At 35.7% G+C, this 17435-nt stretch overlaps 1 protein-coding gene across 3 annotated transcripts in view; it reads right to left on the bottom strand.

Moving 5' to 3' along the window:
- Positions 1-17435, bottom strand: part of LOC117174242 (CLK4-associating serine/arginine rich protein-like) — a 192334-nt gene that overhangs the window by 26884 nt on the left and 148015 nt on the right. For all 3 annotated transcript variants that reach the window (XM_033363145.1, XM_033363146.1, XM_033363147.1), the window contains exons 11-12: positions 14220-14283; positions 14022-14127 (exon numbers count right to left, since the gene is read on the bottom strand). In XM_033363145.1, the coding sequence (XP_033219036.1) occupies positions 14022-14127; positions 14220-14283 (170 nt within the window). Of the gene's footprint in view, positions 1-14021; positions 14128-14219; positions 14284-17435 lie in introns of those variants that run through there.

Genomic DNA, 17435 nt, shown 5'->3' with positions numbered 1-17435 from the left:
AAACATACTTTTAAATTTTGAACGCTTTTAATTTATTTATGATTAATAATTTTTTGTAAATAAACTTTTAAGTTTACATTTCAAATTTTGAAGACTTGAATTCCATCGAGTTGAAAGTTATTTATATTTCATAGTTGAAAATAAGATTTCAAAAGTTTAGAATTTGTATTGATTCCATTTTCAAAACTCTAATATACAAACATTTCAATATTTAACGTTTAAAATTTTTTCTTTTTTCTTAATTTAAATTGATTTTTCTAATTTAAAGGAATTTCAGATAATTTTAACAATTTTTGCAGAGTTATTTAAAAAAGTTCCAAAGTATGTTAGAAATGTTTAAAGGGTGTCAAGGTTTTTTAAAAGATTTTGAAGGTGTCGAAATACTGGAGAGTATTTTAAAATGTTCCAAGGAATATTCAATTGATTACAGTAAAACAGTAATTTAATATGAGATTTTAAAGGATTTGATATATCTTAGGATGTTTTAAGAGACTCCAAGGAATTTTCCATTGATTTCAATAATTTAGTATGAGATTTTAAAGGATTTGAAATATTTTAGGGTATATTTAAAATTGCATGGAATTTTCAAGGGCTTTGCAAAATTTCAAGAGATTTGTAATATTTTGGGGTCTTTTAAAACATTTCAAACATTTTCAATTAATTTTAATAATTTTAAGCAATTTCAAAGAATTTGAATTATTTTCAACTTTTCAGGTTGATTTGTTTTTTGAAAATTGAACTATTTTGTAGAAATTTTGTTTTTGTTTTTGTTTAAAAATTAATTTCTTTTAACTACAAGAAAATAATTCTTTTTTGTAGAAAAATTGACTGTGATTAAACATTAATTTTTGTATAGAAAAGTAGACTTGGTGGAAAATAAATTTGATTTGTGCAAAGTTCATGTATTTGATTAAAAATGCCTTTTTTTAGTATACAATTCAGACTTTATGATAAAAATTTAAATTTTTGTTCAAAAATTTAGCTATTTTGTTGAAAATAAATTCAACAACTTTTTTTTTAATTTATGTATTTTATTCAAAATTTAAAAGAAAAACTAATTGTTTTAGTTGAAAGTTGAACTATTTCTATTGAAAGATAGTCAAATAGTCATTAATATTAATATAATATTTTATAATTATAATATTAACATCAATAATATATATATAATAGTAATAATATGCATATTATATACACCTGAAAAACCTAACCTCGGAAACGACTCATGCATGAAATTAAGAAGAACGCGAAACGTCAAAATCGCCAATTTCTTTCATTTCTTTCTGTTGGGGATCGAGATATAGATAGAAGACCACCGAAGTCTTCCAAAACTGTCAGATCGGCAACAAAGATATCTTTGTGGTAACTAATTGAGCAGAAACCAATTTCTGGCAGAAACTTAATTGGTAAATCATTTCAGAAATTCCTAACTTTCGTCATTTACCGACGCGCAACTTGCGCCTTCAAAGTAACTTTTAGGTAATCCGCCAAGAGAGCGCTGTTATCAGCGCATGTTTTTCACATTCTCTTATTCCATTATCTCGGCAATCTCCCACCTCATCTCTGATATTGCAGACTTTACCTTGTGGACAATAGGTGGATCCACATAAGTTTGAATTGGATTGCTCTACAACGTGCGAATATAATTCGATCAGGCCCTCTATCTGTTGGACAACTGACTGAAGAAACGCAAGAAGCAGGAAACACGGATTTCCGACGATTCAGGGAATTCAATAGCTGCAAAATCAGTAAAGTTGCTACAAATAGAGACTTGAGTTACAAGTTCCTTACCTTTTCTGATCAACTGATAACAAGTGAAAGTAATTTGCTAGAAAAAAAGGCAGTGGCACTTGACCTGAAGCTGAATCACTGTTAGCCAAAAAAGATAGGGTACACACAGTGATTATGCGTATAACATTTGTTTATGACAATCACATTTTTAATAAAATATCAATGTACTGCTCCTTAATCTTACTTTTAAGCCAACTGAAACCAATTTCTAGAAAACAAGTACCACAAAATTAAAAAATTGCACGAAGAGCGAATTTGTTTATGCTCTTTAATTAATTTTTTGTATTTTCTTGCCTTTGTAGTTAATTTTTGTATAATTTTCGTTTATTTGAATTTTTCTCAACATACTTAATTTTTTTTATTTGTTGCATTAATCTCATATTAACGAAATTTTGTAGCCCATTAATTATTAATAATAATTTTTTTCCAATTATATTTGTGTAAAACAAGCCATGCAAAATGAGTTTTCAATTTGATCAAAATCGAGCACGATCGGACGGTGTGATGTCCGTCGGTTCGTCCAGCGCTTCGGTCGGGGAACTGCTTAGTTGAGACGGCGTGCGGACACCCCACATGCTCATACACATATACCACTTGTACCCTCTGTTGTGCCCAGAAAAAGCACCGGACGAAAAAAATTGTGGGGACTTTTTAGCTTATGTTTTGTGCACAACCCTCCCCTCCCCCCAAAATTAACTACAGTTCTCGTGGGATACCTCACACAGACAGACACACACACACACACACACACACGCGCGCGCGCGCGACATCCAGATAACACCAGATCTGATGCCAGGTTTTATGCTCCAAGGTACTACGTATACGATACAAAGAAAAAACCAGGTGTTCAAAATCCATCTGACTTTCGATCGACAGCCTGTCTTCCAACAATTTATGAATGTCTTACAGCTATCATTGCAGATAAGGTATATTCTCATTGCGACGAAAATGACATTCTTACAGAAGAACAAAAAGGATGCTGTAAAAACTCACGAGGCTGTAAAGATCTAGTCACTACAGACGTTGTTGCCATGACTCAAGCTCGTAAGCATCAAAGGAACTTATACATGGCATACATTGACTACAAGCAAGCGTTTACTTCCGTGCCATGACTACGTGCTTGAAGTATTAAAACTTTAGAAAATCTGCCCACGCATTATTGACTTTCTAAGCCATGCGATGAGGCTCTGGGGTACAAGAATCAAGTATTTCGATCATAGACAACTAAGGATAACTAGATCAATACGCTTACGACGGGTATATTTCAAGGAGACTCCTTCAACGCACTATGGTTCTGTTTAGCGTTGAATCCATTGAGCAAAACACTAAGCAGCATGTCTCATGGGATCAGAATTCATGATAATGAGGATGGTCATCAAGTGACCCATCTTCTTTACATGGATGACCTGAAGCTGTACGCTAGTTCAGGCCAGAAACTGCAGCAAGTGATCGATGTCACAAAGCTGTTTTCCAATGATATCCACATGGAGTTCGAACTAAATAAATGTAGAACAGTACATTTAATCAGAGGGGAATTAGGGACCGCAGAGTTAGAGAACGAGTTCGAAAATGACATCGAGGCAATGGCTGCAGGCGAATCATATAAATATCTGGGTATTCTTGAATCTAAGGGTATTCAACATACGATAGTTAAGACAAGCCTAACGACTGCCTTCACTACGAGACTCAGATTAATTATGAAGAGTTTTCTCAACTCGGCAAACAAAATCAAGGCGATCAACACATATGGCATAAATGTCGTCACGTACTTATTCGGGCTCATAAAATGGTCTAACACCGACCTTGAAAAGTTAAACAGAATTGTTCGCCTAGAAATGACGAAGCACCGAATGCGCCACAGAAATTCAGCGATTGAAAGGGTAGTTTTACCACGACATTTAGGGGGTAGGAGCTTTGTAGATGTCAAAAAACTGTGGGAGTCACAAGTTATACATTTGTGAGACTATTTTAAGAGCAAACGAAATGTTGCGTTTCACAGTACCATCTGTCAAGCGGATCTTGAATACACGCCCTTAAATTTGTCCTTAGATAGGGCCTTGAATATCAGGGCAGAAAGCATAGAGGAATTAGAAATACAATGGAGGCATAAAGCCATCCATGGCGAGCACCCCCACACGTTAGATCACAATGAAGTGGATAGTGAGGCATCTAATATTTAGTTAAGAAAGGGTGTTGTTGTATCCAGAGACGGAAGGATTCGTCATTGCAATACAGTATAAGGTTTTAAGCACCAGGAATTATCGCAAACACGTGTTACATCAAGACGTGGTTGACCGGTGCCGATTATGTGGAGATACTAACGAATCCATCGACCACATTATTGATGGCTGCCGCGTAATGGCTCAGAGAGAATATAAGCACAGAGATAATGATGTAGCGGGTATTATACAATAACAACTTGCCCTAAACCTAGGACTCTTAGAAGAATGGATGCCCTTCTATAGATACATTCCAATTCCCGTTTTAGACAGCGAAAATTACATCTTATATTGGGATGTTACTATCCAAACGGATCATTTCATCCGGGCCAATCGACCTGACATCTTGATGCGAGAAAAAAAAGGTGGAAGAGTCTACATCATCGACATTGTTGTCCGCTTAACCGAAATTTGCAGTCAACATGTACAATCAAGATCCACAAGTATAGCGAGTTAAGGCATGAAGTAAAGACCATATGGCGGAATGTGAATCATGCATTTATTTATCCCATTGTGATTTCGGTTACAGGCAATGTGAGTAGGGTATTGGCAGCAGCTCAGAAGGCGGTTTTATTAAACACCTGTCGCATTGTAAGAAATTTTCTTGATCATCAGGAAGCGAGCGACTAAAAACCCTACGAGTGGCAGATGGTAGCTCTAAGAAAGCATCCAGAGGGAACTGTTGTCACCTCCAACGCTCGTGGCCGCTCGTAATTGTGTACCTACAACATCATCGCAGAGTTGAGAAAACTCTTCATAAACAATATGAGTCTCGTAGTGAGGGCAGTCATTAGGCTTGTCGTAACTATCGTATGTTGAATACCCTTAGATTCAAGAATACCCAGATATTTACATGATTCGCCTGCAGCCATTGCCTCGATGTCATTTTCGAACTCGTTCTATAATTCTGCGGTCCCTAATTCCCCTCTGATTAAATGCACTGTGCTACATTTATCTAGTCCGAACTCCATGTGGATATCATTAGAAAACTGGTGTGTGACATCGATCACTTGCTGCAGTTTCTGGGCTGAACTAGCGTACAGCTTCAGGTCATCCATGTAAAGAAGATGGGTCACATGATGACCATCCTCATTATCATGAATTCTGAACCCATGAGACATGCTGCGTAGTGTTTTGTTCAATGGATTCAACGCTGAACAGAACCATAGTGCGCTGAAGGAATCTCCTTGAAATATACCCGTCGTAAAGCGTATTGATCTAGTTATCTTTGTTTTTCCATGATCAAAATACTTGATTCTTGTACCCCAGAGCCTCATCACATGGCTTAGAAAGTCAATAATGCGTGGGCAGATTTTGTAAAGTTTTAAGACTTTAAGCAAATAGTCATGTGGCACGGAAGAAAACGCTTGCTTGTAGTCAATGTATGGCATGTGTAAGTTTCTTTGATGCTTACGAGCTTGAGTCATGGCAACAGCGTCTATAGTGACTAGATCTTTACAGCCTCGCGAGTTTTTACAACATCCTTTTTGTTCTTCTGGAAGAATGAGAGAGAGAGAGAGAGAAGGAGAGAGAGACATCCGAAATATCTCTTTTTATCAGAATATACTGTGTTGAAGCAGGAGCGTTACGGTTCCCATACTTCATCCTGTCCGAATGCCAAAACAAGTTCACTTCGTGTACAAAGGTGGAAATTCCGTTGAATTAGTTTGGGGAAGACTCAAAATTTATTTTAGCGCAATTTTCATCCATATTCTCGATGGGCTAGAAATCGAGCAAAAGTACGGACTATCGCCTTATTATCGTCTAAAATCATATATAAAATTATTTGTACGCTAGCTAAATGAAAAGAACTGATTCGAGTAATTTTCTTAAATTCTATTTTTTCGTTGATAAACGTTTCGTACTACAACAGTATTAGGTCGACAACTGATGAAGACTTTTTTAAATTCTCCTATAGTTTGCTCATTTTATTATCGTTGTCGAGATATTGTATAATAATTCAGAGCATGTTTTTTAACCGTGCCGAGTGTAAGTGTCCACGCACTAATGGATGGTTTTATTCCGATGATTGCATTTTTAAGCACTTTGCAGGCAATATTTCAAACTACAGTTAGGCCAGGGGACATGGTCCGTTCCACTGTAGCAGCATCTTAATGGAATTTGAACACTTTCTTTATTTCTCGGGATAAACAATATATTGTTTATCTATAAAAAGAATAGCTCTGTCAAACATATTAAAAACTACACTTTTTTGTACCTTTGTGGGTGATTTGAATCAAAATTTAGACATCTACCAGACCAGGTGGTTTTGCGACACTTAATTTGTTGAACGTCATTCCTGTGAAGAGTTACATCCAGAAAGTTTATCGCCCTATTTTGTTCCTTCTTTAGCGTGAATTTAATCTCATAATCATTTGAATTAAAAACTTGTGTCTAATCTGCTAAAATCGGCGAAAGGGGAGAGTCCATTGGTAGTCCTCTTTTTTGCAAATAAGTTTGGTTTTTGACATTGAAATCTGTACTATTTAGACGTAATCGAAGTCCTTCCTCAAAATTTGTCCATGCAATTTTTGTTTTTTCGTGAATTTGATTCCACCTACTACGAACCGCCTCGGCTGCCTTTTCTTTCAGCACATTTGTAAAAAGGAAAACCACGTCTAATGATCCTAATGCCACTGAAAAATTTCTTCAAACAAACTGAATATAATACATTCTAGGTAAAGCCTCTTTCGATTAGTCCTCTGCATTTCTCCACTATATTTCAAAATTTTTAGCTTCGAATAATAATATTAAAGACTTATTTTCAAATATCAAACAAGTAAAATTCAAAATAAGACGAATGTGTAGGTAGCGAAGGTGATTATGAGTTCTGATGTCATTATTACTGGCAAGGCGAGGAAGGTTAACCGAGGTCCTTGGAAGACAGAGCCTATTGTGGGTGAAAGTAAGAAAATGAAATTTGATGAGTTCAGTATTATCTATCATTATCCGGCTAACGTTTTTCTCACTTTTCAGGTATAGTCAGGCCCTATGTGTCTTAATTATTTTTACTATATTTCAGTCGAGCGATGCTACCACCCCTGGGCACTGGTACATCTTAAGACGTCCTTAGAATATATATACCACTATGCCATGTAACTTGATGTCATTGATGTCATTTATGTCTTTGAGAGATCCTCAAGGCGTCTGCCAGACATGTTTATACGACGACTTTAGGACTTGTATGCCCACTGGGCCATTTGATCGCCGTCTACTTGCTTGCCTTAACGTCTCTATTCAACTTCGTCTCATGCAATTGAGTGATCGTCAGACGTCGCACGTGTGGTTGAGAATCTTTTACATTATGTTTATAAAGTTATCCCCAACTTCTAAAAAAATGCTACTATTTGTAGTCCAAGTGTTGAACGCTAAAATTCCATTCCATCAAGATAAGGGATGAGACCAACTCAGAATAAAAGAATAGCGTGTGTTGGAGAAGGAGCGTTACGGTTGCCTAACCTCATCCTGTCCGGATGCCAACAAAAGTAGTTCCGGTACAAAGGTCGCAATCCTGGTGAATCTCGATGGGATGGAAACCAACCCAAAATACGAAGTTTTAAAACGGGTTGCCAAGGGTTTTTGTCAAGAGTGGTGGATGGAAACCCTAGTGCACTTTTTGAAATTCTTTCTAACTATTGTCTCACTTGATTGGTTTACAATTAAAAATGAAAAATTGTAAACCTAATCGAATTTTATGAGGAAACCTTTGGTAATACGATTACAACCGTATGAAAATAAGTTGAAGCAAAATATAAATGTCCGACATAAAATATTCATTTCATTAGGTTTAATTTAAAACCCACACTTTTGATTTAAAAAATATACTTTTCTTTATAAATACCTCACTAAGGTGGATCAATTAATTCGATTGATATTCTATCAGAATCAATTCGGTACCGAATTGAAAAATTTTCCAAACAGAAAATCTATTTGGTTTAATTCAGACATAATTCAACTCTGACCGCGCACTAAGACCCTACGTCAAATTTGTTTCATTTGGAAATTATGTATGTGTAATATATTCAGATATTCAAGTTAAATATAAAACAAATTTCAAAAATTGCTCCAAATGTTTCGCAGGAATTTCCACAATCAATTAGAAGCCACCTGATCACCTAGAAAAAAGAAATCCGGTAGCATCTCGTCGCCCTCGAGTTATACTACGCTATGACCACTTTTTGAAATTTTTGAACTATTATTATTTTTAGGGCCGGTATGGGTTAGACATTGTATTTTAATAAATTTCCCCTTGAAATTTATTTTATCAGCTGTTACAATTATTAATGAATATAGTGACTTTTATTAATAGTTAAAATTATATTACGCCATGTCCTTTTCTGCATTGCTATAAGCGAAAAAATGCCAACTTCTTCTTTATTCATATTGTGTCCCCTAAGGGTTGACATGACTTCCATTCCTTACAACCGCTTACATATTTAAAAAAAAATCATATCCTTAGTATATACAATTATTTACAACTATTTACATAAAATCTTATATCTAGTTCCTTATATCTATTTCCTGTCATAGCGTAATTTAGGACTTATTAACATATGAGTGAGCGAGCGAACGAAAGTGAGAGTGCAAGCGAGAGAGAGAGAATGAGAACGCAAACGGATCTTAGTCTACTTATACTATCACATAAAAATTACTTTCAATCTTTACGCTTCTACTCTAAGGCACTTTCGTTTTCTTTTTCTTTCACTTTTTTTATTACTCCAAATTGTCATTTTTTTTAGATTTATTCTCTCAATATCTCTGATTCGTTTTTCTAGCACCCTCCAACTCCTTCATCCATTCTTCTCTTAATCCATCCTCCCCTAGAATCTTAACCACATTCTCTTGTCAGCTTCTATTATCCTCCATTCCCCTCCTGCATCCTTCCCATACACGCTCCCATATTTATTCCTCCCATGCACATATTCTACACATTCTGTTCTCTTCTTTTTCCCAATACATCCCCTCCTTTACCTCATTTCCCAATCTGAATCTTGCTATTCTGGTCCAAATTATCTCTTCCCACCCCTTTTCTAAACACTTTGGTACACCTTCTTTTCTTATCATCTTATACCATTTATTGTAACTCCCCTAACTCCCCTCCCGTTCCCTCCCACAGATTCATCTCCAATATTAATGCCCTCTTTCCCGCTCTGATACTTAACTTATCCCTTTGCGTTTTTCTCTCACGATATATCCTGCCGTCCTCTAGCCTGCCCCTAGTGTCCACCTTATATACCTTTTTTGTAAACTCTCAATATCTTTCCTATCTCTGCATCGCCATATCTATGCTCCATAACCTAATACCGGCCATGAAAGCGTATCAAATAACCACATCATCCTTTTCCCATTTTTTGCAACCTTCTTTTTCCTATTTCCCATATCTGTTTCACTGCCCCTGCTTCTTTTTTTATCCTTTCTCTTATATGACCTCTATGATCTCCATTCGTTTGCAAGATATATCCCAACTATTTGTACTCTTTTACTTCTTCTAACTTTATTCCCTTTCATCTCCACGTCCCTTCTTTCTTCCTTCCCCCTCCTCTTCTAAACCTCATTATCTTTGTCTTTTCTACATTTGCATTTAGCTTTTCCCTATCTGTGTACTTCTCTAATCCAGTAATCAAGTCCGCCATACCTTCTTCATCCTCTGGCATGAACACTATGTCGTCTGCGTATGCCCGGGTATATATTTTTTCCTTCCCTATGTTGACTCCTCCCCAACCTTTTCACCTCAACAACTTTATTAATCCCTCCCTTACGCCCATTTTCACCATAGCTTTTTCTATTTCGCCTCGGTCTAATGAGTTAAACGCCGCCTTTAAGTCGACGAAAATTGCTATCATTGCCCTTTTTCCCTTTTAATGATCTTATATACTAGATAGTTTAGAACATATATGTCGTCCATCGTCCACATTCCTCTTTTAAATCCTGTCTGATTCAATGGCTCAATAGTTTTCCTCAACTTCTTTCTTCAATCTCTCCGAGAAAACCGTTACATATACTTTATAAAGTCTTGGCATCAGCGTCATACCCCTATAATCTTTAACCTCTTCTCCTTTGCCTTTCTTCACTATTGGTATCACTACTCCTTCCTTCCATAACTATGGCCATCCCTCTCCTCTCCAAACTCGATTACACATTATCCATGCCCATTCCTGTAGTTTCGTTCCTCTAAATTTCCATACTTCATTTGGAATCTCATATATACCAGGTGCCTTTCCATCCTTCATTATTCCTAACACCTTGACTACTTCTTCCCTTTTTATGTCCTTTTCCTCATCTGTTTATCATATTTTTCTCCCTTCCTAACTTTACTCTCTACTCCTCCTATCAAATCCAAAAAATATTTCTGACCTTTTCTCTAAACTTTTCATTTCCTTGCCTTGACTAATCTCCTTTTTCTACACTTTTTACCTTTGCTTCATTCTTATTCATATTGCTATTACTTTTCATTCTTCCTCTTTGTATTTTGAATTCTCCATTTGTAACCTCTTGGTAAACTTCCCTTATTCTTTTCCATCCCTTTTCATCTAGCCACGTCTCCATCATTATTACTTCATCTTATTGTGTCAAATTTCTCATAAACTCCCTATCCTTTCTCTCCAATCCTGCTATATTCCAATAATATATCTTCCAGTCTTCCCTACCTTCTTTTCTAATCTGTCTTTAATTCTTTCTATTTCTAATTTTTCATTTCTTGCAATCTCTTACCTTTATTCATCCCAATCCCACCATACTCTGTCTGTCTGTATTCCTCCATACTTAACCCATGTTCTCTTTCCGTTTTTCTTTCCTCTTACGCTATTTTTCTTAAATTATACTGCATCTTCTTTTCTACCCATGTCAAATCAACCCCTATTCTCTCCGAGCTTCCATAAAACATCCTCTTTTTTGTCATCACTTCCCTCTTATGTTCCCATTTCTTTAGTTTCACTAGTACCATTCTCTCCCTTCTTCGCTCTTCCCGTCCTAGACTTCCCACTTCCTCTAACTCTACCTTAGCATCAACCCTTTCTAGTACTTTTTTCATAACTTCCTTTAGCTCCTTCCCCTTTAACCTTATACCATTTATTACTATGTTTCCTTTTCTTTTTTCCCTCTCTTTCCTTTCTATCCTTTGTTCTATTTTTCTCAGTCTTTCCTTCTCCGTATTTCCACTCTCTTCCCCTCCAAATTCCCGCTTCGAGCTTTTTATTTCCTTTAACCTACCCTGTATCTCCACTACCATTTTATTATTATCTTTCAGCTTCTCTAGTTTTTGTTCCAATGGCTATATCCTCTTTTCTAACTGTTCACTGACTTCTTCCCATTTCTTTATTTCTTTTCTAACATTCTACAACATTCTCTCAACATTCTACAACATGCTGTCTTTCCGGCGGCGATCTAAGCATTTTGGATATTTCAAGCTCGAACCGATATCCTCCTTCTCTTTATTGCTTCCCCTCTCCTCCCTCTTACTTTTGATAAAAGCCTCAATCGACCTTACGCTTTTACTCATAATCTCTCCTTTTCTACAGTTTTTCTATACTTCTCCCTTGCCTTCCTTTCTTCGATCTCTTCTTTCGCTTTTCTAAACACTTCCGGATCTAAATCTGTTGTTCCGCTATGATTCTTTGCTCCGCTAGTAATTTGGTCACATACAAACCGTTCTACACACTTTCACAATCCACTTACATCAAATTTCACCAAAAATATCAGAAAAATTCAGCATCAACAACTCCCACTACCTTACAATTTCTTGCTGGAAACGGAAGTCCAAATGCCAACTTCGTAGTGCATATTTTATATGGATAACCTAAGTTCAATTCAAAAAATAACAAAGTTCAAAAATATATTTAACCTTAAAAGTAACCCAAGGAATATTACTTAAAATCAATTTTCCACATCAACTAAACTACATTCATAATAGTATTAAAATGTGTACTAATATGTTCTTGATCATGAATTATTTTTGATGAAAAACATATTTCAACATTTGATAACGTTTTTGTAGAGTATATTATTCAAATTATTTCTGGAAAAAAAGATCCTACTCCATCTTCACTCCATTGGGAATCTTATTAAGACGTTAAGCATTTTTCTGTTATTGAAGATTCTTAACTTGATCGATATTGTGTGGATTTTCTGCCTTCATGGTTTTGACGGTTGATCTACTGTCGGTAAGCTACAATCTCTGATGATATAGCAGATAAATTTAAAAAAATTTAAAAGAGTATATTATTGTTGAACTTGGAACCTCATTTTGACGCTTTGACTGTTAAGGGAGATGGCGTACTATAACTTTAGGACGACGATCTAAATATTTCTTAAACACGTCGGTGCGCCGATGTGACTACGTACCGAATTTGATTCATCGACAACACGGTGTAAAACAAGGTAGTTTGCAGAGGTGACAAGACGCGACGGCACAACCAGCTATCTAGTACTAACCGTTAACGAGTTAAAAAAATATGACTGGGCCATATTTAATTGTCAAAGTAGTCAGAACCGATTAAATAGAAAGTATGCCTTTAGATTCAGAGGGATGCTTTACAGCAGAAACTAAAAAACCGGAAAATCCTAAAATAATTTTAATTTAAATATTAAAAAGAATTTTCCTCCCAAAGATTAACTATAGATTCCATGCATAGATAACTTATATTTTCTTCTTTTTTAGATAATATCTCAAATGAGACGGAGAAAAGTGACTAAAGTGACCTTGAGAAAAATGGACTATTGTGATTTTTACTTTAAAAGGTGATTAAAAAGTTACTTGACTACAGCTTATAGAGGTTTACACATGGAAAGGATTTAGCAGCTCTGAAGGTGTGACTCCATATATAAAAAGTCGCGCGCGAAACCACCAAGGGCATGTAGAGCCATGCGATTTTGGTGCCTAAAGCTCTGCTACAGGAACCTTACCGTTATTGAGGTGTGAAAATTAGGGTCAGAAGCGCAGAAAAACTGAAGGTGCGTATCGTCTCGGTTTATAATGAGCTGGGAAGCCTCAGATGATGAGTCTTTCTCAAACCATTAATACATAATCTGGTTCAGATCAGCCCTTGGAAGACTGGCGATTCCAAAGATCAGAAAACAAAGGAATACACTTTCGGACTCATACGGAGGAGCTCATAAGGCAGGCTTGTGGAATTCCACACAAGTTACGCTACCATAGATGAAGTAGAGTACGTCCAGGATTTTCTGCGAAGCGTTCTGATTACATCCTATAAAAACAATTGTTTTAAAAGTACAATTAAATCTAGGAAAGGAGAAGAATGATTGATTAGACGTCTGCGAAAAATCCAAAGACGTATCGAACACAGCGAGGCTCCACTAGATACTGATCAAAAATTCGGAGGCTCGCTTCGAGCTCCTAAGGCTACGCTGCTGCTAAACATTTTCGACGGATCATTTAACGTCTTTGATTCTGAAGAGGCTAGAGAAGCTGTCTGCACTCCCTTGATGACTCAAAATGAAGCAGGACACAACGACAATAGATGTGAAGAGCCCCTATACGTTGCGATAATCTCCGGAGTGGTTCACGTGATATGCCGCCTGCCAAGCGCAAAGGAATGGACTTGGGGACTAGACGCACTAGGCAATCTGCCCGGACAGCCAAGCAACATTGAGTGTAATTAGGAAACCAGACATAACGTCAGTGCTAGCTGGGGTTCCTGGACTGGGGGGCTCATATGGTTTCTGGACACAGAGGGATTAAAGTAAACGAAAAAGCGGATCAGCTAACAAAAAGCGGCGCAGCAAATGATTACCTAGAACTATACGTACAGGTTGGACAGAGGCAGGGAAATCATGCGCAAACTGGTACTGAACCCCACGGCAGAGTGCAGTGTCTTATATAGGCTTTATAGATGGAGCGCCAGCGGGGCCCCTTGGAGCGCCCCGCTCGTCTATAAACTTAACATACCTCTCATCTGCGTAATTGCAACTTCTACTTAAGTTTGACATAGTACCTTATCAATATTACAGCATATTATATAATAACGTGTATAATAGTGTTTTCTATATTGTACTTACTTTCGGCGAAGCTTCAGCGACATTTCTCGAATTTCATCTTCACGATCCTGTCTTTGTTGCTCCATTTTTTCAATACGTAGCTGCTCAGCCTTTTTGTCAGCTTTATCTGTACAGCAATATAAAAGGTAAAGGTTTTATATTCAAAGTAATTGCTGTTTAAACAGGAATAATTAAAGACAACAATAAATTGATTCTTACATTGTCTATTTAGTAAGGCTTGCATTTTCTTCTTAAGACGCTCTTGAGGTGTTCGTTTCATCGACTGAAAAAAGGAATTTTTAAACATTTGACGCTACCATCCGTCTTAAAATAGTTTTTCTGTCACAAAAAATAATCTTCTAATGTATTGGTTGCTTATAGCTTAAGGCCATAAGAGATCGTGGTTTGACTGTTTCATCAGACCATAGAAGATATAACATCACTGTTACGTAAACCGGAAAAAAATATTATCCCTTGCTAACAAAAATCAAAATGTCGATTAAAATTGGTTTCCCTCATAACGGATATAACGATGAAGATTTTGGCAAATTAAATAAATTATTAAAAAATAATAAGAATTACATTTTCGAAAATTTTTAGTCAACATATTTTGTCACTTATTCCATTAAATTTGGGTTTTTAGACTTTACTATTTAAAGAGTGGCAATTAATTATAATCTTTGAATTCGCTCGTTCACTTTCACCATATTGTAGCCCCTATGTTTTATTGAAGCTATGCAAGATATGAAAAAAGATCAACAAACAAAAATTGTGAACCCAAAGAGATCTAGAAATTACTTAATCATAAAAATGACATTAAAAATAAAAAAAGGAAAATTTGTGAAAAACGACAAAAGGTACGAAAACAATTAATACACAAAAGTTGTTTAACCAAAAAAAAATAGATACAAATTTGTTATGATTTACTACATTCTCGTAATTTTTTACGAGCAAATATTAGAATTGTGCAAAATTGGACACCACAACATTCAAATTTTTAATCAAACGTCGCAAAATACGAAAAAAGTTGAGATTCAAATCTTCAAGATTCAAGAGCAATTATAGCTTTTGAAAAGTCCTACAGAATTCAATTTAACTATTTTTGAATAGGACCAAGATAAGTACAAAATCTAGAAGAAGAGTTGCAGGATATTTTATTTTTATTTGTCAAAAATAAGATGAAAGCAGGAATCCTATTGCAAGAATATCAACGCGAGATAGGAAAGAACGTCTAAAGAAAGAATTGTAGTTTTTTATTATCAGGCAAATCAGAAAATAAATTTAAATTTACAAAATTTCTCTCAAATATCGAGCGCGAAGCCCGAGTATCACGATGAGAATGTGTACCCCAAAGTCTACAGAGATTTGTGTAATTGAAGCTTGAACTATACACATTTAATACAAGTGCAAAGAATAAATATCCGAGCGCGAAAGCCCTAGATAATCTCATTGTCGAGCGCAAAGCTCGAAATCCAACAGACGCGCGCTTTAGTCCCACTCAGACTTGCGAGCAGCGCACTTCGTGCGCGATAAGAATATGCCCACGCTGCGGAAAGCTTTTTTGAAAACTTTACGATTGCAAATTACACAGTTTTGAAACATTAAAATAACTGTGCAGTAATGTCTAATTTTAAAGCCCTTTTAAGAAATATTCATATATACGGTGTATTATTTCTCAACTTCCCCAGACTAAAAATCGAGCGAGCACGATCAGACTCAAACTTAGGCAAAGTGTAGTCCAATTAGCATTTTTTCATTGAGATATGTTTACCAAAAGGTAGGGTAAAAAAGAAAAGTCAAAATTAAATTAGACTTTTTAAAATTTTAAGATTTTTTTTACCAAAAAGAAAGCTTAGGCGTTTTCCTCCTAATAACTTGAGTTAAAAAATCGACATATTATTATGATTCTTTTAATATCAATTTAAAAAATTTTATTCTCACTGCAGTTTTGATACGGTTCTTCAATCCCTTTCTATTCACAGAAGCATTTTTGGAAAAAGTTTTTATCCCTCATAAACCTAAAGAACACTTATTTTTAAGAATGAATAATATGCAGTGTCTCCTACTCTACTATTCTACCATTTTCCAGCTCCCCTTATTTTTGGTATTTTATTTTTTAGGATCAAATATTGTTTATAGCACCCGCACAAAATGAGCGTGTTCTACTGTTTACATATTGGCCGTAATATTTCCCTTTACGAGAGGCGTGAGCAGGCGCATATATAATATTGGACATCGTAGTAGAACAGAGGTGTTGTGGTATGAGGTCCAACATTATATACCAGGTATCAAATTTAGACTTGCTGGGTCTATAAGAAAGATCGCGCTCAATCCACCACCAGCAGAATAAGCTACATTTTATGCGTCTCTAAAAAAAAGCAGTTCAGGCCATGCAGGAGAGGCGTCTTCATGGCTTAGGCAATGTTTTCCTTCACCAGGAAAAGGAGGTGCTCTCTACTTGCTATGTAATGCACTATCTCTTTCAAAGAATATTTATGATTAATACAAAGGTTATGAAAACCCATATCGAAAGTTTGGCGGAAAACAATTTTATTGGTTTTAATACAGTTATAAATCAACAAAGATGTTATTCGAGATATAATGCCCTATACCTTAAGGGCATGTGATTATTCGTCGTGTGGTAAATCGGGTTCATTTCCCACGGGTTTTTGTCCACAAAAATTAAAAAAAAATTTTAACTGAATGCGAAGATGCTATAAAATAGTATAACGGATATCCCCGATCTCTTTTTTTGAAGGATAATAACAACAAATTTATTTTCTGAATAAACATTTTACGCTTATGCACTATTTTGAGGTTAGAATCGGGTTTCAGCTCTCTTCCATTCCTATATTGTAGGTCTCTGTCGTACCGATGCTGCCGGTAGCCACTTAGAAATTATTTATGAAATAAACTTCTTTAATTGTCTACAATCAAGGTTAAAATTATTTTTCTAAATTATTCCACAAACAAGAGTTCGGGGACGTCCGCTAACAAGCTCACTATCATTCGTCAAATTTTTAAGACAAAATCTTTGTATAGTAGGGAAAACGCCGGGGACCTTAACACTGGTAAAACCGATAATTTTCTGAGTATCACATGCCCTTAAAGGGCTTTTAATTTTTAGTTTTACATTATTAAACGTCTAATAAATTTATTAATGAAATTTTTTGTTTTAAATACTAAACGTTTGGATGAATTCTGATGCTTCTAATGTTTTGATTTTGTAGTTAAGTATTCAATATTCCAATTGTTAACATTTTCCTAGCGTTAAAGTTTTAAGTAAAAAACTCCTCGGGCACAAATCATACCTCTGACGTCTTTTGACAGGTGGCTTGCGGAGGTCCTGAGGAACCTTTAAAGGCATGAAACCATCTAACGGATGTCTTAAAGATGTCAAGTCATATACATAGATGTACATTTTAATATTTTAAT

This window comes from Belonocnema kinseyi, chromosome 6, assembly GCF_010883055.1.
Source record: "Belonocnema kinseyi isolate 2016_QV_RU_SX_M_011 chromosome 6, B_treatae_v1, whole genome shotgun sequence".
Taxonomy (NCBI): Eukaryota; Metazoa; Arthropoda; class Insecta; order Hymenoptera; family Cynipidae; genus Belonocnema; species Belonocnema kinseyi.
The sequence above is the reverse complement of the archived record's forward strand: the minus strand, read 5'-3'. Positions and strand labels throughout refer to the sequence as shown.